At 37.1% G+C, this 21,247-nt stretch overlaps 1 protein-coding gene across 1 annotated transcript in view; it reads left to right on the top strand.

Annotated features, from left to right (window-relative positions):
* The first annotated feature begins 6 nt into the window (after nt 1-6).
* The window catches only part of Ndfip2 (Nedd4 family interacting protein 2), a 58,247-nt gene continuing 37,006 nt past the window's right edge, over nt 7-21,247 (top strand). Inside the window, exon 1 of the mRNA XM_004626266.1 lies at nt 7-198. Within this exon, the coding sequence (XP_004626323.1) occupies nt 160-198 (39 nt within the window). The 5' untranslated portion in view covers nt 7-159. The remainder of the gene's footprint in view (nt 199-21,247) is intronic.

The following is a 21,247-nucleotide window of genomic DNA, read 5'->3' as shown; positions in this document are numbered from 1 at the left end:
ACAGGAAGTGAAGCGGCCCCGCCGGGCGACCGCGGCGGCAGAAAGCGAGGCGGAAGGGGCGCTGCGGCCGAGGCTGCGTCGTCGCCGACCCGGGAGGCCGAGGCCGCCGAGCGCCGAGGCGACGTGCCCGCGCCGTCGCCGGATCCCCAGCCGGGCAGGATGGATCATCACCAGCCCGGGACCGGCCGCTACCAGGTGGTGAGTGCCCGGCCTTGCGCGCCTCCCGGGCCCGCGTCGCGTCGCGGTCCTCGGCGCGTTCCCGAGGAGGCGAGCGCGCTGTTGCTCCTTCAGCCTCCTCGCCTCGGAGCTCAGTCCGACCGCTGCCCCGACCCCGCGCCGACCTCCGGCCGTCTCCTCCGAGCCCCAGTCGCGCCGCGTGCCCTCGGCGCAAAACACCCTCTCCCCACCTTACAACTTACTTAGATCGTGTGTCTCGCCTTATCATTTATTTCATGACGCAGCGCCCCGAGACATTTTGGTCTGTTTTGTACTGCAGAGGAGGCGAAGTTCACATACCTGTCGGGGGCGATTGCCATCAAAGATGGGCCGGGTGGAAGCGCAGGGCGGCCGGGGGCGATCTGGGGCAGTGAGGGTGAGGGATTGCGGGATGTGGGGAATAGCTGCGGTGCTGCCGAGCGTGCCTCCAATCTAGTTAACCTTGTCGTTTTGTCCTTTTTCATTATGTTAGTGGTTAAAGTGATTGTATCCTTTTGTCATCTGTCTATCTGTAATACACATATGTATACTTAGCAGGAGGGTAAGAGGTTTTTTTATTAGGAAAAACTTTGCTCTCACTTGAAGAATTAGTTTTCATTTAAATAGGTTTTACAGCATAATCATATAAATCTCTTGTTTAAATGAGTGAAATGTATTCTGTATGTTCTTTGTCAGTTTTTCTTTTATATTTTTCTTGTATTCTGATGGTGTCGTTGGAGATTCTGCTAAAGGCCTTATTTTAAAATGGAGTCCACGTAATTGGCTGTTCTCTTACAGCTGGATAGTATGTTAATATGTAAACTTTCAGGTGATAATTTAGTTAAACCCGAGAGAGAGAGGAGAAAAACACGTACGGCTGAAGGTGCAGTTCAGAGTGAGGAAAAATGTCCCAAGTTAAATATGAAAGTCTCAGATTTCACATATTTCCTGTAATTTTTTGCACATAATGTGAATTAAGAATTTCTATTAAGTGCATTTTGACAACTGTGCAGAGTAGTGAAAAACGAGATCCCAGTCTATGTGATTTTTCGTTTTTTCCAAGGGCATGGCGTGTTATTGTGCTTTTCTTTTAAGATAAAGATGTTAATATATGAGTTTTCCTGAACTAAAACTCAGAATTCAGGTTAAATGGCAGTGTCAGCACTTTGTGATAAGTAAGTGGGTTTTGGGCAGCAAGCGTGGGCACTGAGTCTAAAGGTTTGCCATCACTGCTCTAAGTATATGATCACTATTTTCAGAACGGCTTAAAAAATATTGCCACCAATGTAGAAGATGTTTTTCAGGATGTCGTTATGTACACTTGTGGTTTATTTCTTAAAAAGTCATTCTTGGTTTTGTAAATGTTAGCAAAAATAAAATGCAATAGATAAATGCTGGATAATATTAGCAGTGATGCTTTTTTTTTTTTTTCCTAATGCTTCCTGTTACTTGTTTTTCCTAATGGCAGGAGCTGATATGCATCCTTTCTCTTTCACACTGTGGCTTAGTGATTAATTTTTTCTCTTTATGTCTTTTGACTTACTGGAATCAGCCATGTTTTCATCTACAGATCCTTATTCAATACATTTTTAACTAAGGTAGTTATATCTTAAAAACTTTATTTTATTGTCATATTTGCTTTAAGTTGATGTAACTAGTTGTGACTTACTATTGTTCAAAAAACTTGCTGCCTGAATGTTGAAATTTGCTCTTTTCAGTTTTGGGACTTTTTTGTCTACAACATTTAAATAAGTGAACAATATTTATATTTTATCCCCAGTCTCCCAACTAAAGCCATGCCCTGAATGAACTTTGTATGGAGGCATTCCATGAGAGCACAGGTTAAAATCAGACATTCTAAAATCTTGCTTTTTAGGTAGAGTATCAATTTGTTTTTCTTGTAAGACAAAACATTAGAGAAGGTTAGCAAGTTAAAAATATGTATTTTAATTTTTGTAGTGTCTAATCACAGTAATTTTTATGTATCCAGAATAACTTGGTTGTGTTGAAAATGGCTTGATTAATAACTGTATGCTATAGAAGCAGCTGCATTTAAGGTGGTTTTTTTTTTTTTTTTTTTTTTTTTTTCCTGTACTGGGGATTGAACTCAGGACCTTGTGCTTGCCAGGCAAGTGTTTATTTTACTGAGCTATCTCCCCAGTCCTGCATTTAAGTTTTGTGTAGACTTTGTAACTAGATAACCATCAGCAACCCTGACTTATATGATGAAGTCAACTGTTTGTGACTGCCTTTTGCTCAGTTTTATTTTGTTTAAACTGGAATAAATAAACTGGAGCAATAAATAACTTTGGTTGTGGAGTGTTAAATTAAGGTAACTAAGGAGATAGGCAGGTATACTTTATTACTTTTTATGTGTGTGTGTCTTTTTGAGATAAGATTTTGATGTGCAATTCAAGCTGGCCTTGAACTCAGTTTGTAACGCAGGCTGGCCTTGAACCTGCAGTGAACCTCCTGCCTCAACCTCCCGAGTACTAGAATTACAGGTGTGCACCACCACATCTGGCATTAGAGTTGAATCATTGCTCCACACTGGAGAGTCAGCAGTGTGGCCCAGAACCATCAGAATAACTTATTAACCAGCTGACAAGCTTTATCTAGAGCCTGCTTTTTCTGAGGTCTCTTCTTTGGAGGAGATTCAAATTTTGCAAAGCTGAGCAGTAGGTAACAATGTAGAACCATATAATCTCTTGGTTGTTATTCTAAATTTGGAAAATATTAGGCATAATATATAGTTTCATTGTGTTATGGTAAATTAAGTTGTGGCGAGTAGGAAAAGAGCAATATTGCCGAAGTATTAAGTAGTTAACTTGGCTTGCAAGCTCTTACACCACATTCTAACTTGGATGTTCTCCATTTTAAAGTGTCCTGTGCCTACACCAAGCCAGCTAAGGTTAAAAAGGTGTTCTATGTACAGTTTAAATTGAGAATATTCATTGTAATAGCAATTTCCCAAACTGTGTTCTACAATGGTGATAAAAGATGTTTCTGGAAGACTTATGATACATACTAGTATATTGAGATAAAAAATTTTGTAGTAACGACAATGGTTTAGATTTGTTTATACTAGTTCCTCCCAATTTTTGACCATAGGGGTGTGTGTGTGTGTGTGTGTGTGTGTGTGTTTTAAGATTATATCAACATTTGCAAAGTACTGTTTTGTGGAACCTAACTTTTGACAGTCATACTGTGAAGATATGAACATTTTGCTTTTGTATATGGAGAATGAAAATTGTCATTGATACATTATCTGAGACGGAAACTAGACGAGTAATGATCAGAAATAGACTTTGGGGCAGGGCGCATATACCTTGGGTCGAGTGCTTCGAGTATGTCTAAATGTGCGAGGTCCTTGCTTTGATCCACAGCACCATATAAACAAAACAGGCTTTTGGTTTTGGTGTGTTTGAGGCACAGATCTTGCTACTTAGTCCAAGTTGACCTTTAACTTGCTATGTAGTAGCTTAGCTTTGCCTGGAATTTGCAGTCCTCCTGCTTTAGTCTTCCAAATCCTGGGAAGAGGGGTGTGTGCCACCACTCCCAGCACAAAGCAGGTTTTAAAGTCATCTGAGCTTAAATTTAGGTTGTGCTGTTTACAGTTCTTGAGGTGTCTTAATCACTTAGCATCTTGAAATCTGTTTCCTCATAGTAGTGCTACCTTATTAGGATTATTATGAGAAGTAAATACTGTAACATATGTAAAACATATAATAGGATGGTAGATGGTAAGTACTCTATTTTCAAATTATTAAGTTGATCTGTTCATGTTTCAAGGTTGCTGGTAGCAAACAGGAGACTCCAAAGTCACAGATAAGTAGTACTCTTCATGGCACAAACGAGCAGCAGTGTGAACGTCAGCACATTTGACTGGGCTTTCCTTGTTGCCATTTCCCAGAGGGCCAGGAGGAGTAGGTATGTGTCACAGCTGAGGAACTCGGGGAACTCTGAGCCAAGGGTGTGACACTGCTTTGTTTTGTTTTTTAAAAAGCAAGCAACAAACTTTGTAGCCAACGAACATGCTGGTTGAACTCAGTGAGGGCGGGTAGGTGGTGTGGTTGTCTCAATCTTTTCTGTCGTCTATGTATTTTATACACAAAATAGTTCAGTATTAGGAAACGGAAAGCTTTGGAGATGACACACTCAGCAAGAATGGGGCCGTCCAGCCCACCTGCAGATTTCTTCACTCAGTATATGTTGTGGATAAGAGAAAATGCAGTGTGGCGCTATTTTAGGTGTAGTCATTTGCTTTCATTTTCCATTTTAAAAAGTATTGCTGGCTTTTATGCTTCTCTCCAGTTATCATCATCTCATCTAGGTCGTCATGAGTCCCACGATCTTCATTTGTTTCCTCTGAATTTATCCATACCAATTCAAAACTACTTGTTCTGGCTTACATTCTCTCCGCGTTTACTTTAAATATTGATGCTTTCTTTGCATGTCATGAAATAGCTACCTACTACCTTTCACCACTCTCTGCCCACCTTTCAGTGTATTGTTCACATTAGATGAACCCTATTTGTATAATGTAAATTTGATTTTTATTTCTTTGCTCAAACATGGTCATTGGCTTCTTATTGAATCACCCAATGCCTAACATTTACTATTAAAACTTTCAAACAAGTTTGAAAGGATATACAGTTAATTCTTAATGCCCTATACAAGTTATAGGGTCTATAGTTGTTAGGTTTGTTATTTTGTATTTTTGTGTATCTGTCAATCCATCTTAGTTTTTGATACTTTAAAAGTAAATTATACATCTTAATATATAGCACTTCCCTGAAAACCACATGCTTATAATTAGCGTAAAGTTTAATATTTATTTATTGCTCTTTTTCTTTGGCTTAAAATTGACTTGGAGTGAGATGCAACAGTTTTACATGGCCTATTGGATGAACTTTGGCAAGTGCATAGGTACTCATGTAACGCTATACCATTTTCAGGTTACAGAGCAATGATCAGCAAGTTACAGACCAACTCTTGTGTTTCTAAATAAGGTTTTATTGGAATGCAAACATGCTTATATCTTTACAGTGGCAGAGTTGAGTATTTGATGCAGATTGACAGCTTAAATATTTATTATTCCACCTGTCTTAGTCTTCTTGGCTGCCATAAAAAAAAAGTCCAGTAGACAAGTGGCTTAAACAGTAAGGAACTTATTTACTACAATTTTTGGAAGTTCAGAAATTTATTATAAATATTTTGGCTTGGGGCCGGGGAGATGGCTCAGTAGAATATGAGATTCCTGGCTAGAGCAAGGGCCTGAGTTCAATCCCCGGTTCCACCAAAAAAATAAAAATAAAAATAAAAAAATAAATATTCTGGCTAATTTGACTCCCTGGTAGGGGCTCTTTTTTGATTATCAGTTAGGCCTTTTCTTGGTGTGTCCTCACTTGATGGAGAAAGGACATTCTGGTTAGTCTGTCTTCTGTCTGTCTGCTGTCTGTCTGTCTATACAGGTGCTTGTGCCGCTGAGCTATCTCCCCTGCCTACTTCCCCTTTTTATAAAGACAGTTCCTTCCTGAGGACTCCATCATCAGGAGCTCATATAAACTTGATTAGCTCTTAAGCCCCACGTAGAGTCACTTTTGTAGTTGGGACTTCAAATAGAAGTTTTGAGTAAACACAGGCAGTATGTGCTGCTGTTCCATACAGGTAGAGCTTACCGGCCAGAAGGAATCTTCTATTCTCAGCATCTGGGTTTGCCAGTGGGCTTTCTGTGTCTGCACAGTGACATGGCTCAGCACTTTTCTCCTAGTCTTTATGACCTGATTGTCATTGCCTTGGAGGACCTAATTACTATTTGTTCTTCAGCCACGCAGTATGTTCTCTCCTACTTCCCTGACCTTACTGTATTTCTTACTAATGTCCTGGTCTGGGTGGTTTGCCTCATAAAAGCCTATTCTTAAGTGTTTCTTGTATCTGCCATCTGCCACATCAAGGCAAAGGCAAAGTTGAGAGAGAATGACAATGTTAGACAACTTGTTATATTCTACATTATGTGTTTGTGTGTCTTTCTACTGTCTAGGCCAATGCTTTTCCTTAATTATGCTTCAGGGTTCTGTGAAGATTTGATTTTTGTTTCATCTTTCAAATACATTTTTAAACTTTTAATCAATACAATTGAAATTCAGACAGATGTTTTATATACTAAGTAATTTATCTGGTTGTACACCAATACTCAAATGTGTTCATAAGATTTTTTTTTTTTTTTGAGGCAAGGTATTGCCGTGTAGTTTAGGCTGGCCTTGAGTTCACTAGATAGCCTAGAGTGGTCCTCAAGCCTCAGTAATGATCCTCCTGCTTCATCCTCCTGAATGCTGGAATTACAGGTGTGCACAACACTGCTCAAATATAGGAAGTTTTTATATACACTTGAAGTCCAGTATAGGTTCATTGGGAATACAGCTCAGCTGCACAAGTTCCTGCTTGGCAAATGCAAGGTTCTGAGTTTGATTCTGGTACCAGTATATATTCATTTGTGCTGCTATGGTATTTTTTTTTTTTAAACGGAGCACAGATGAAAGTTTCTTTTTTAAAAAAATTTATTTATTTGGTACAGGCTCTCACTACACAGCTTGACCTCATAGTTATCCTCCTGTTTTCAGCCTCCCCAGCACTAGGATTACAGGTGTGCACTACGCCCAGACTCAGTGGCTGGCTCAGTATACCCATGGGTGGGGCCAGCACACCATGTGGTGCCAAGGATAGAACCCTGGTCCCTGGGTTTGCCTAAGCGAGAGCTTAGTCTGCTGAACTGTCTCGCTGGCCCTTAGATGAGTTTTGCTTGCTATTTGTTTTTATGTATGATAGCTTTAATGTGTCATTGATTTGATAGAGTATATATAGTTCATTTAAGAAAAATCATGAATGGTCCAGTTAACACACCTAAAGAATACTAAATCATTAGCCAGCTTTTGTTAATCATATCTGAGCAATACCTGTTTTAATAGTAGCATTATGTGTATGATGAACAAGTTAGTACATTTGAGTTATATCATGAAAATACTATAAAAATAATCTGTAAGCTTATTTTATGTTTGAGTGTCCCTTGTCAGATTTATTTATCTATTTTGTATTTTAAGAAAGGGTCTACAGGGTGTTCAGGGTCTCACTACTAGATTGGACTCGTAGTGATCCTCCTGTTTACAGCCTCCCAAGAGCTAGGATTACAGGTGCATGCCACCACGCTCAAGTCTCAATCGCCGTCTCAGCACACTCCCGGGGGTGGGGCTGGCACTACAGGCCCAAGGATCGAACCCCTCACTCCTGTGCCTGCTTGCAGGCTCTTTAATCCACTGAGCTATTTGGCTGGCCTCTTGTCAGATATATATTTATAAGGGAGCCATTTTTAGATATCATTATTAATTATGAAGCAAGAATCTAAAAGCTCATTTATTTATTCAATAATACTAATTTAGCAAGTATCCTTACCCTCCAAGTTCTATTTTAGGTACTGGTAAATAGGAAAATGTTTTGTGTATGGTTTTTACTTTAGTGGAAGGAAAGCAAATAAGCATAATTTTAGATAATAGGAAGTGGTGGATAGAAAATAAAGCAGGTTGATGACATAAATAATAAATGTTGTCAATAATAGGAATAGTAGAACAGTAGTTACTTGTATTGTGTCACAAAAGTGCTGAGAACCCACTAGGTTCTTTACATGCATTAAAACATTTAACTCTTCTACATCATCTTTGTGAAGTATATAATGTTATTTTCCTCATTTTACAAATGAGAAAAAAGTACATGAAAAAGTTAAATAGTAGGTTTAGATGTGATGGAGCTGGTACTGAGGCTTTGGTGTTGTACTTTTATATTTCTGTGTTACAAACTACACCAACCGCAAGCAGTTCTGAATCTTTCAAGACTCCATGGGTTGAATGTGACCAGCGGAGCCTCTGTGCTGCGCAGTCTTAAGTGGGGCTGCATCTGTCATGGAGCGTGCACAGTTGGAGCTTCAAGATCACCATGCTACTGGGCTGGCAGTTGATGGCGACAGCTCACTGGGAGTGCAGCTGGAGCATCGTGCTTCTCCATGCCTGTCTTCTTCACACACCCTCTTGGCTTCTGACAGCATAGAAGGAATGGGAGGCTGCCATTACTGAGGGGCACACCATGAGCTGAGGTTTCAGTCCTTGGCACATGCTCCATCAGAATCCTCTTGGAGTTCACTTATAAAACTTGTATTTAATTTTTATTTATTTATTTATTTTTGGTTTATTTGATGTAGGCTATGCAGTTGGAACTCAGTGATCCTCATGTCTCAGCCTCCCCACCCTGGGATTATAGGTGTGCACCACCATGCCTGGTTTTCATAGCCATGGCTGGAGCAGGCACTTAGACTGCCAAGCTAGCTCCCCATCCCATAAAACTTATATTTAAACATTATATTACGAACTTCAGAAGACAGTGACTACAGAGTATTAAATCCCAATAGTAGGGTCTCCATTGCTGATAAATAAATCTTTAAAAATGTGTTGAGGTTCTTTTTCATCCCTTACTTGTACCTGGTAATCAGGCAGCACATTAGTTTGTCACTAGAATCAGGGTCGAAATAATAGGATAGTGAAGTGGAGTATAAAATCCTTGTGAGAATGCCAAAGACAAACTCTCAAGTCTGGCAGATTCTTCCATTTATCTGAATGGTCGCTTTTGAAGCCGTTGTTGACTACCATGTGTAGAATCATGGTAGCCTCTTCACTCTATTCCCTATCCCAATTTTCTAATTTAGTTTTTATCTGAACTATTTAGTGCTTCTGTGATATTTCAGAAACAGGAATTTGCTTAATTTCTGCTTTTCTCCTTTTCTTGAATATGAACTATATGGTAACAAAGTATGTTTTTTTTCACTGTTACATCTTTCCTCATCTGGCAGGTACTCAGTAAAAATGAGTGAATAAAACAATATTCCTAGCTCAATACCTTGCTTGTGGCATTTTTGTATTTGTTTTGCCATTGCTTTTGAGAGTTGGGCACTCTGAGGTGGTGTTTCTGGTGGTAGCTTTTTGCATTCTTTCCCAGCTTTACATTTCTGTCTTCCACCTTTCTCTGGTGTTCTCTTTAGTAACACATGCATTGTCCTTGATTCCTGCTTTCACCGACTGTGAAGTTATAGGTACTGCTTGATTTTCCTCATCTCTTTTTATATTGATTTCTTGGTAACTATCTTTTAAAAAAGTATTTCCTCAACGTCTGATTTACATTCTAAAACATTGTCTCTTGGGTATATGTATTGATATGTTATTTTATAATTCAGATGTCTTGTCCTGACCTGACTTTTAGTAAATGTGAAATATTTGCAGACATTTATTAAATGAGAATTTACTGACAAGATCATTGTGATTAAAGCTGGGCATGTGATTGTAAATCATCATTTTGTCTGTTTTCAGGCCATGCCATGGCTTCTTTAAAAAGTTTGATCATTTAACTGGAATTAAGGCGTGGGTAAAATTCTTGTTAGAGCCATGCCAAGTGCAAGTTGAGAAATGCCATAGTTTAAGATTTACTATCAGATTAATTCAAGGTTTTGACTTGCTTACTTTTAAGATTTGTTGGAACATGAACAGTTTAATACGTTAAAAGTTCAGGAATGTGCTGTATTTTTAGTTTGTTGCTTTTCCATTATTTATTACCAGTAACATTTGTGAAGAAAGCATGCTATTTGAACAGAGGCTATGAGAGTAAGGAGATAAACTAGAATTTATTACGCAAAAGAATCTTAATGTGATAGTGTTAATCTCTACTAATTTTGGGGCTTTTTGGATAGGTAGTCTGTTGGATATTTGAATGAAGAAATTGAATAGGTTTTGGTAGAATATTTTCTTTCCTTATTTCTATTTTTTTTTAAATGTATTTGGTAAAGGGACTACAGGGTCTACAGGGGCTACAGGATCTTACTGCGTAGATTGGACTCATAGTGATTCCCTTCCTCATTGCTAGAGAACATTTATTTTTATCAGATTTTTAATGGGTTTTTCCCCCCAAAAAGAAGAGTCTTGAAATAGCCCTTGAGGCTCTTTCAGGTTTTCATTTTTAACCTTTCCAGAGCAACATGTATCTCTGCTCACCTCATCCCTGTTTACTTTGTTCTTACTTTACTTTAGCCATGCTTTGAGCTATAATTCTCTTGTTCTCTGCCTCTACTACCCCAAATCATGCCTATTTTTTTACTTTTGGCAATTTTTTTTATTAGTACATATTTGCAGTACATAATGATTACATTTATTATGGGAACTTGTTATGTGCACATAACACATCTCAATTCTCTTTTTCCCTTCCAATCTTTAAATTAATTTTTAGCATCAGATTCATTTATTTATAAGTCTTATAAAGTTAATTATCATACATACAGAATAACAACAGATTAATAGGCCACAAAAGATAATTATACTAAATCAGGTATTCTTTTAGATACATTCTTCATGGATTGCAGTAACTTTTCTCTTTTCTTATTATCTGCATTTTTCTACTGGACTTTACATTTCACTTTATATACTGAATTTCTCATGTAAGAGAAACCATGAATTATTTAGACTTGTGTGTTTGATTAATTTTACTTAATATTATGGTCTCAAGGTGCATCCATTTTGCCAAAATGATTCATTTGACCTTCTTTATGGCATATTAGTATTCCATTGTGTATAAATACAGTATGATTTCTCTATTCATTTGTTGATGGACATATAGACTGCTTCCAAGATTTAGCTATTATAAATTGTGTTGCTGTTAACATGGTTATGCACACATAACTATGGGATATGATGTCTTTAACTTTCTTGGAAAGAGAAGGGGAATAGGTAGGTCAAATGGAATTTCTATTTTTAGTTATCTGAAGAATATCCAAATTAGTTTCCATAGTGGTTGTACCAGTTTAGACTCCCACCAGCAATGAAGAAGGGTAGGTTTTTCCTTGCGGCCTTGCCAGCATTTTTTTTTTTTAAATTTATTTATTTGGTATAGGGTCTCTCTTTGCTGCTCAGACCCCCAGCACTGGAATTACAGGCATGCGCCACCACATCCAGTTTCGGTGGTCACTTAGGTGGGCCCAGGATGGGGCCGGCATGGCATGAGGTACCAAGAATTGAACCTGAGTCCTTGCGCTTGCCAGGCAGGTGCTTAGACTGCCTGCCATGATTTCTTGCTGATAGCCATTCTTTCTGGAGAGAAGTGAAATGTGTTGTTTTAATTTCCATTTCTTGAATGGATTGTGGTGCTGAACATTTTTTCATGTATTTATTGGCCACTTGTGCTTCATTAAGTATCTGCTCATTTCGGATGCCCATTTTTTTTTATTGGTCTTAAAATTTGGGGAGGGTCTAATTTTTTTTGAGTTGTTTATATATTTTAGATGCTAGACCTTTGAGGGGTAACAGGCAGAATTTTTCCCCATTATGTAGGTTGTTTCTTTACTCTGGTTTCCTTTGCTGTGCAGAAAGATTTTAATTTGATATCCCATTTGTTGATTTTTGGTATTATTTCTTATACAGTGGGTATCTGTTTAGAAAGTCTTCAAGTACAGTACCTATTTTGTCTTCCAGCAGATTGTTTCTATTCTAATATTTAGATCTTTGATCTATTTTGATTTTAATTTAGTGCATGATGATAGATAAAAAGGATCAATTTTTGTCACATAGATAGCCAGTTTTCCTAGTATCATGTGAAAGGATTTGGCCCCTTTGCTAGATAAGGTAGGTGAGTGTGCTTGGGGTTGTTTCTGCATCCTCCATTCTATTCCATTGATCCACAGGTCTGTCTTTTTTTAAAAAATCAACACCATGTTTTTAATCACTGTAACTTTATAGTACAACTGGATGTCCTGGATTGTGATGACCCCTTCTTACCCTGTTGCCCAGAATTGCTTTTGCTATTTGTAGATGTCTCCTACTTTCATATGAGTTTTAGGATTGCTTTCTCTAGTTCTGTAGGGAATGCTGTTTCTATTTTGATTGGCATTCAGCTAAAACTGTGTAACAATTTTGGAAGTAAGACCATTTTGACTCTTTTGGTTCCGCTTGTCTAGAAAAGAGATATTTCTCTAATTTCTGATACCCTTTTCCGTGTTTTTCAGAATACTGTGGTTTTTATTGTAGAGGTCTTTCACTTTCTTGGTAAGGTTAATTCCTTGTATTTAATTTTTCTTGATGCTATTGTAAAAGGTATTGTTTCCCTAATTTTTCTCTTAGTGAGCTTATTTTTGGTGTACAGGAACAATACTAATTTTTGAATGTTGACTGTGTCTTACTATACTACTGAATTTGGTTATTCTAGAAATTTTGGGCATCTTCTATGTACAGTAACATTTCATTTGCAAATAATGATAATTCCTATCCACATCCCTTTTATTTCTTTCCTTGTTTAATTGCTGTAGCTAAAGTTTCAAGAACTGTATTGAACTGAAGTGGTGATACCAGATACTCTTGACTTGTTCCAGATTTTAGTGGGAAAGCTTTCAGCTTCTCTTCATTTAATGTTAGCTATTGGTTTATCATAGATGGCTTTTATCTGACTGAGATAAAGACCTTTCATTCTTTTTTTCTTCAAATTTTTAAATCAGGAATGGAAATTTGTTTTCAAATACTTTTCTGTGTCTGTTGAAATGATCATGTGATTTTTGTCCTTCTGTTCATGTGGCATGTTTATTATTTTACACATGTTGAACCATCCTTGGATTTCCGGAATGAGTCCTTCTTGTTTATGATTATCATCTTTTTTTTTTTTTTTTTCTTTTTCAGTGTTTAGGACAGGGTCTACAGGGTCTTACTACATAGATTGGACTCATAGTGATTCTCCTGTTTTCAGCCTCCCAAGTGCTGGAATTACAGGCACGCGCCGCCACGCCCAGTCTGAATTGCTGTCTCAGTGGGCAGGGCTGGTACGGCATGCTGGGGATCGAACCCCAGCCACTTGCGAACCATCTTTTTGATGATTTGCTACATTTTGTTTGCTAGTATCTTACTGAGGATTTTTGCATCTATATTCATTAAAAAGGTTGGCCTGTAGTTTTCCTTTTTTGGTTGGATCTTTTTCTAGTTTTGGTATCAGAAAAATTTTTGTGTCCACAAATGACTTTGGGAGTACTGCTTCCTTTTTTATTTCATTCAGCAGTTGGAGGAATATTGGCATTAGATCTTGTCTAAAAGTTCTTATAGAATTCACCGGGGCCTGGGGTTGTCTTAGCATTTTTTTTTTAACTTTTTCAGTTTCACTGACTGATACTGGGTTATTCATTATTTTTATATCTTCTTGATTTGGCTTTGGTAGTTTGTGACTGTCTAGAAATTTGTCCATGTCTTTGGAATTTTCTGTTTTATTAGAATACAGGTTCTCCATATGGCTGCTGATAATTTCTGGATTTTGGCAAAAATCTGTTGTGATTTCACCTTCTTCATTTCTAATTGCATGAATGTGGGTCTTATTTTGATAAGATTTGCTAAGGGTGTATTTTGTGTAAACTTTCAAAGAACCAGCTCTTTGATTTACTGATTCTTTATACAGTAAGTTCCCTACATAGAAACTACTTCTGTTTTGGGAGAATGTTCCTAAGTTGGGTTTGTTCATGAGTCTGACAAAGTGAGTCCTGTACAGCATAGGTTTTTTAAAATATCTTTTTATTTTAGGGAAGGGTCTACAGGGTGTTCAGGGTCTAACTACTAGATCAGACTTGGTGATCTGCCTGTTTACAGCCTCCCCAGAGCTGGGATTATAGGTGAGCATCACCACATACAGTCTCAATTGCCTTCTCAGCTTGCCTCGGGGGCGGGGCAGCATGGCAGGCCCAGGGACAGAACCCCTGGCCCCAGTGCCTGCTTGCAGGTACTTTAATCTGCTGAGCTATTTGGCTGGCCCTGGTATTATTAGTCCCAATTTCATTGATTGCTGCTCAGGTCTTGAAAGTTTCCTTCCTTGTACTAGTTGTGAGCCTGGATTGTTCTTGTTTTCTTAGGACCTTGAGGTGTATGATTAGGTTATTTGTTTGAACTTGCTCTATGTTTCTGATGTGGGAATTTATTTCTATAAGATTCTTCTTTAGAATTGCTTTTGTTGTGCCCCGTTGGTTCTGGTACATTGTACTGGTGTTACTGGTTGATGGTATAAATTCTGTATTTTTTTTTTTTTTAATTTCATCTGTGGCCCATTGATTATTCAAGAGGGTGTATTTAATTTCCTCATGTTTGCATAGTTTCTGTGGTGTCTTTAACCATTGATTTCTAGGTTTTTTGCACTATGTTCTAATAATATGCATGGAATAATTTAAATTCTTTGCATTTAATTAAGCATGCTTTATGGGCTACTATGTAGGGTATTTTAGAGGAAGGCCCATAGGCTGCAGAGAAAAATGTGTATTCTGTTTTATTGGATGGAGTACTCTGTAGATACCTATTAAATCTGTTTGTTTGAAGGTTTGGTATTTGTTGATTTTTTTTTTTTTTTTTTTTTTCCATTCTTTCTGGGATGAGAGGGTATCGTTTTTTTTTTTTTTTTTTTTTTTTTTTTTTGTCTAGTTGATCTGTCCATCTGAGACAGTGGGTATTGAGGTGTCCCCTATTATGGTTCTATTGATGTTTATCTTTTTTTTATGTCTATTAGTGTTCTTTATAAATTTGAATACACTGGCATTTGGTAAATGGGTGTTTGTAATTGTTAACTCTTTCTGTTGAATTGTTCCCTGAACCAGTATTTAGTAGCCTTCAATCTTGGTTTGAAATGCATTTTGTCTGAAATTAGGATAGCAACTCCTACTTTTTTCTACATTCAATATTTTATTGTGTGAAATATTGTTTTCTATCCTTTTATTTGTAATCTGTGTTTCTTTTTTAATTAACTGTGCTTATTGTATACTGTATATTGTTGAGCTTTTATTCTTGATCCATTCTGCCAATCTGTGTCTTTTGATTGGGGATTTCAGTCCATTCACATTAACAGTTATTACTAAACATTATTGACTTATTCCTGTCATTGTATCATTTTCTGTTACTGATTTCCCTTTTTTTTATCTGCTTATCTTGCTAGGTGTATTCATTCTTTTTGACATTTGACATTGTTGGCTTCAGTATTTCTTTCTAGGATATCCTTAAGAATTTTTGTCATGCTAGTTTGCAGGTCACAAATTTCTTGAGGTGCTGCTTGGCAAGGAAATAACTTTGTCAATTTTAAAGGAAAATTTTGTAGGATAACATAAGGCATGGGTGGAGGTTGTTGTCTTTTAGGGCTTAGAATATGTTACTCTAAGCCCTGCTGGTGTTTAAGGTCTATGTAGAGAAGTCTGGGGTAATGTGTTTTGTTGCCTTTTTCTGACAGTTTTTAAGATTTTGTCGCTGTGATTGACTCCTGGTACTGTGAGTATGATGTGGTGGAGAGATTATCCTTGGATTGTGGCTCTTCGGTATCTATATAGCTTTGATTTTTTTTTTTTTCCCTGCATTTGTATTTCTTTTCCTGTTTGGAATGTTTTATGGTATTATTTCAGAAGTTTTTTATATGCCTTTTGTGTTATCTTCTAATTTTTCATTTATTCTAGTAATTCTTAGATTATCCTTCCTAGCATCATCTACAAACATCTTGTAGATGTTTGGTATATCTTTCATATTTTCTTGTTTTTAAGATATCTTTGAGTAGTTGGTCTGTGAAGGCATTGTTCATTGTCTTCTGGTTCTGATATTCTGTGTACATATTTTGTGTATCTGTTGTTCTTTGCATAGCCTATAGTGATATCCAAAAACTTCCTTCGTGGGTATGTATTTTCTTTCTTTCTTTCTTTCTTTCTTTCTTTCTTTCTTTCTTTCTTTCTTTTTTTTTTTGCGGTAACAGGGATTGAACTCAGGACCCTGCACTACCAGGCAAGTGCTTATTCTACTGAGCTATCTCCCTGGCTCCTCAGGTATGCATTTTCTGTGGTGAAATATATCAGATAATTATTAGTTCTTGTACTTTTTTCATTAGAGACATTCTTCCTAGAACCCAACATCCTTCTGTATGTACATACTGTGACTTTTTTCTTTATCTGTTTGGTTCTCTGGCTTTGGTTCGCACCTTTGTTTTGGTGGACCATGTTTTCCAGTAGTTTCCTCAGAAAGAATTACCTGAGATATTTCAAAAAGGGTAAGACATTGGATTTTTAGGCTTACAGTCAAAAATATTACTATCTTCTGTAGTAAGCTGGATGGTAACAACCTTTATGTTGTTACCTTTTTTCATTATGTTAGGGATTTGCTTTTTATTTTCTTTGAATAGCTATGATTTTTTGGTCAGTTTTGTCAAATTTTCAAAGAATCTGCTTTTGGATTTGTTAAATTTCTCAGTGTTCCAGTTCACTGATGGCTGTTTGTACAGTACCTTATTTATTTACTATTTTCTTTTGTTTCATTATGGTTTACTTTACTTTTTGTTTTCTAGCTTCTAATGGTAGAACCTTTGATTTCAGACTTTTTTTCTATTATAATAAGCATTTAGTAGATGTATAAGTAAATCAGTTTTTTACTTAGACTTACAACTTTTGAGGTATTGTGTTTTTGTTATTTAAATAAAATGTTTAAAATTTGTCTTGTGGTTTCTTTTTTGAACATTTTGCAGTGTGTCTGATTTACATCTTTTTTCCTACATATTTATTTCTTAATTATTTTTGAGGGTGAGTACACACAATACGAGTTTTTTGTTTTGAAGTTTGAGACTTATTTTAATGCTTAATGTATTCATATGATAATATATATACTTAATGTATATTTTTCAGTCATTGGATATATTGTTCTATAAATATCAGATCAAATTGGTTCATAATAATGTTCTGATTTACCATATCATTACTGATTTTTTCTATAAATTCATGAGGCATTGATATCTGCAGTCATTGTAGAATTAGGTTACTTTAATTGTCTCAAGTTTTGCTTCCTGTATATTGAGCTATGAAATTATGTCCCACTGTATACTTATAGCCACTCTAGCCTTCTTATTTGTTTGGATGGGATATCTTTACTTTCATCCTATAGGAAGTTCTTTGTCTTGTTGTTTAATGATACTCCTGCCTCAGCCTCCCAAGTGCTAGGATTACAGGGGTGCACACTCAGCTTCCACTCATTCTTGGAAAAGCAAGTTTTTCTTTGTCATCAGGGCTTTTTTAGCCTAAACTACTTCCTTTAGCATATCTTAAAGTTCAGATGAACAACTAATCAATTCTCTTCACCTTACTTTATCTGAACATGTCTTTATTTTGCCTGTTTTTGAATGTAGACTTGTGGGCTGAGTTGTTTTCCTTTTTCCTTTCAGCTCTTAAAGCTATTTTTCCATTTTCCTCTGATTGCCATTCTTTTTGATAAGAAATCTATACTTGTTTGAATCATTGTTTTTCTGTATATAATATTTTTCTCAGATTTTTGGTGACTTTTTAATGTTTAATTTTTAGTAGCTTATAATGATGTGCATAATTTTAAAAATTTATTGTTTGGCCTCATTGAAATTGAATTTGTAAATCACCTTCATTAATTTGAAGAATTAATACCATTTTTTTCATATCTCAATCTGTAGAACAAGTGCTTACCTGGCAAGCACAAGGACCTGAGTTCAATCCCTGGTTCTGCCAATAAGTAAATAAATAAATAAAACCAAACGAATTTAATTTTAAAAAAAAAATATTTTAAGAGTCCCTGTGGCTCTATCACTCACTTTCCGGTTCCATTTTCTGGTTTTTTTTTTTTTTTTTTTTTTTTATAATCAGTAAATTCTGTCATTTGAGTTTAGTTTTCCTTCTCATCTTCATTCTGCTATTGATCTTTTTTTTCTAATAAAAATTATATTTACTTAGAAGCATTCAGAATGTCAAATAGCTACAACTTTTCTTTTTTTCTTTTTTTTTTTTGCAATTACAGAGTGGTATTCAGTTAACAGAACAATTATTTTGTGTAAGCTGCCTCAGAGACAACTGAAGATGAAAAACTACCGTCCTCATATATAACTAATTTGTGCTGTGCACCAACAAGAACCTGCTGTAAATTTCCATGACAACTTAGAACCTCATACTGTGCCAGGCAAGGTTAGTGGCTATTGAAAATACCACCAGGATGGGCTAAGGACATATTCAGTTGTATGATAACTATATAAAAAAACCCAAACAAACAAAAAAAAAACCCTACAGTTTAAAAACAAATCTTAAATAGCCTTACATTTCAATTTTTTTTTTCTTCAAAAGGAGTCGTGTATAGGAGGGTTAAATGTTTTATGGACAAAAAAATTGCGCTAGAACCAAGTTATTGAGCACATCTTCCTTTTCATCGTCCTCATCCTCTTCTACCTCCTCTTCTGTCTCCTCCTCCTCCTCTTTCTCTTCCTTCTCCTCTTTTTCTTGCTTTTTTCAGCCTTGCTGACTCCCTTTTCTGCTACATCAGGTTCTCCTTAGCCCAGTAGGCAGTGATGTCCTTTTTGTACTTTTCTCTCAGATTAGTAGCTTAGTATGGTTACTTGTCAGCTGCTGCAGTGGTATTCCACATTTCTCCAAGTTTCTTTGCGGCATCACCAATGGAGAGGCCACGATGTTTTGTGATTTTTGGGCCATACTCAGAACAGAACAAGAAGAAGGCCTTTTGGGTACACTGGGATCCTTGAACTTCTTTTTTTGTTTCTCCTTTAGCAGGAATATAAGTTTTCATTTCTCTTTCATAACAAGCCTTGTCTGCCTTTGCCATGTCTTCAAATTTTCCTTTCTCTTTAGCAGACATGGTCTTCTACCTCTCAGAGCACTTACTAGAAAATTCTGAGAAGTTAACAGAAGCATCTGGGTGCTTCTTCTTGTGCTCCTCTCAGCAAGTTTGCACAGAGAATGCATATGAGGATGTTTGCCTCTCAGCTTCTTAGGATCTCTTTTGCCTGTGTTACTTGTTTTCCTCAGCAAGGTAAGAGTAGCCCAATGCCATCTGGATCTCACTTTTCCCTCACTCTCTCTCTGGAGCTCAGTGTACTGCAGTCTGTGCTATTGATCTTATCTAATGAATTTTCTCATATCTTTTCTATTTTAATTTTTTACTTGATTTATTCTTTGTCTTTTCTATTTGCTGATGAGATTCTGTGTTTTATCACTGGTTGCAAGGTCATTTTGCTGTGCTCCTGGACACACTTATGGCTGCTGCTGGGGAATTGGTACTATCTGACTTTAAGACTTCTTAAGATACTGGTAATCAGCAGTGTGATACTGATGGGAAAAAAATAGATTTATGGAATGGAACAGAGAAATTTATTTATTTATTACGTATTTAGTGCAGGGTCTACAGGGTCTCCTATTTTCAGCCGCCCGAGTGCTGGGATTATAGGCCTGTGCCACCATGCCTGGTCTCAGTCACCCTATTAGCATCCCCTGGCGGTGGGGCTTGCACATCATCGATCAAATCTAGGACCAGGTCCCTGCATCTGCCTAAGTAGGCATTTTAATCTGCTGAGCTATCTGGCTGGCCCTGAGTAGAGAATTTAGAAGGAAGGCCTAAATACTAATAATCACTTTGTTTTGATGATGGCGCAAACATCATCTTTTTTATTTTTATTTTTTATTTTTATTTTTTTTGTACGGGGTTTCACTAGGCAGCTTGGACTCATAGTGATCCTCCTGTTTTCAGCCTCCCTAGCACTCGGATTATAGGCATGTGCCACCACGCTCAGACTCTGTCACTGGCTCAGCTGGCCCAGGGGCAGGGCTGGCGCTGCATGTGGTGCTGGGGCTCAAATTCTGGTCTTTATGCATGCCTCAGCAGGCACTTAGTCCTCAGAGGTACCTCCCTGGCCCAGCTATCATCTTTCTAACACACAATGTTGGAACACCTGATATGCACATGAAAAATAATGTAGGCAAACCTGGATTTAGTGATGACTTTTTAGACACAATATCAAAGGCACAGTTGATGGAAGAAAGAATTGGTAAGTTGGACATAAGTAAAAAGAAAGAAATCTGTTCTGCAAACCATAATAAGGATAAAAACCCAGACATTTGGAAGATGTATGTGATAAAAAGGACTATTCCCCAAAATATATAAATATCTCTTAAAATGCAACATTAAGTCACAAATGTAAATTAATAATGAAGCTAGTAAGAACAATACTAATGAAAATAGGGAAAAGGGAATTAGAGAAGGACAGGGAAGTGTTTGACAAAGGAAAACAAATTCAAGATATGTCAAGTATATGTACCTCCTACTCAGGATGAATGCAGATATGTACTGCAAACATGTACTAACAGAATTAAAAGAAAAAAGCACAACCTGACCAGTCAAGTATGATGATCCCAGCTACTGGGGAGGCCGAGGTGGAATTGTTTGAACCTAGGAGGCCAGTCTGGAAAAGAATAAAACTCTTATCTTGAGGAATGAAAAATAAAGACTTCATTAGAAACTCAACAAAGAAGAAATTCAGATGGCAAGAAAAGGTACACTACAGTATTTTGAATTGCAGGTCGAAATGGTCAGTTACCACTGCACATTAGAATGACCTAAGTCCAGAACACTGACAAGAAGTGCCAGTAAGGGTGCTGAACAGGAGCTTTCATTCACTGCTGGTTGGACAGTTGGATGACAAAATGATATAGTTACTTTGGAAATTAATTTCAAGGTTTCTTACAAAACTAAACACTCTTTCATTATAATCTTAGCAGTCATGCCACACCACGCCCCAAAGGCAGTGAAAACTTATGGTCCATATGAAAGCATGCATATCCATGTGATAGCAGTTGTGTTCATAATTGCAGGTACTGTGAAGCATCCAAGATGCCCTTCAGTAGATGCACCTAGACAGTGGGATAGTAATCAGAAAAGGATGTGAATGAGCTACCAAACCTCAAAAGACATGGGGGAAGTTTAAGTGCATATTTCTAAGTAAAAGCAGCTTGTCAGACAAGTCTGTATACTGTGTGATTGCAGCTCTGTGACATTCTGAAAGCAAGCCTTTGGAGACAATATAAAGATCAGAGGGTGCCAGATGTTAGGGTGATGGAAGAATGAATAGGTGGAGCACAGGGGGAAGTGAAATCGCTCTGTATGGTACTATAGCTTTGGGTAGATAGCATAAC

This window comes from Octodon degus, unplaced genomic scaffold (genome assembly GCF_000260255.1).
Source record: "Octodon degus isolate 3935 unplaced genomic scaffold, OctDeg1.0 scaffold00013, whole genome shotgun sequence".
Taxonomy (NCBI): domain Eukaryota; kingdom Metazoa; phylum Chordata; class Mammalia; order Rodentia; family Octodontidae; genus Octodon; species Octodon degus.
This window is presented reverse-complemented; position numbering and strand designations above follow the sequence as displayed.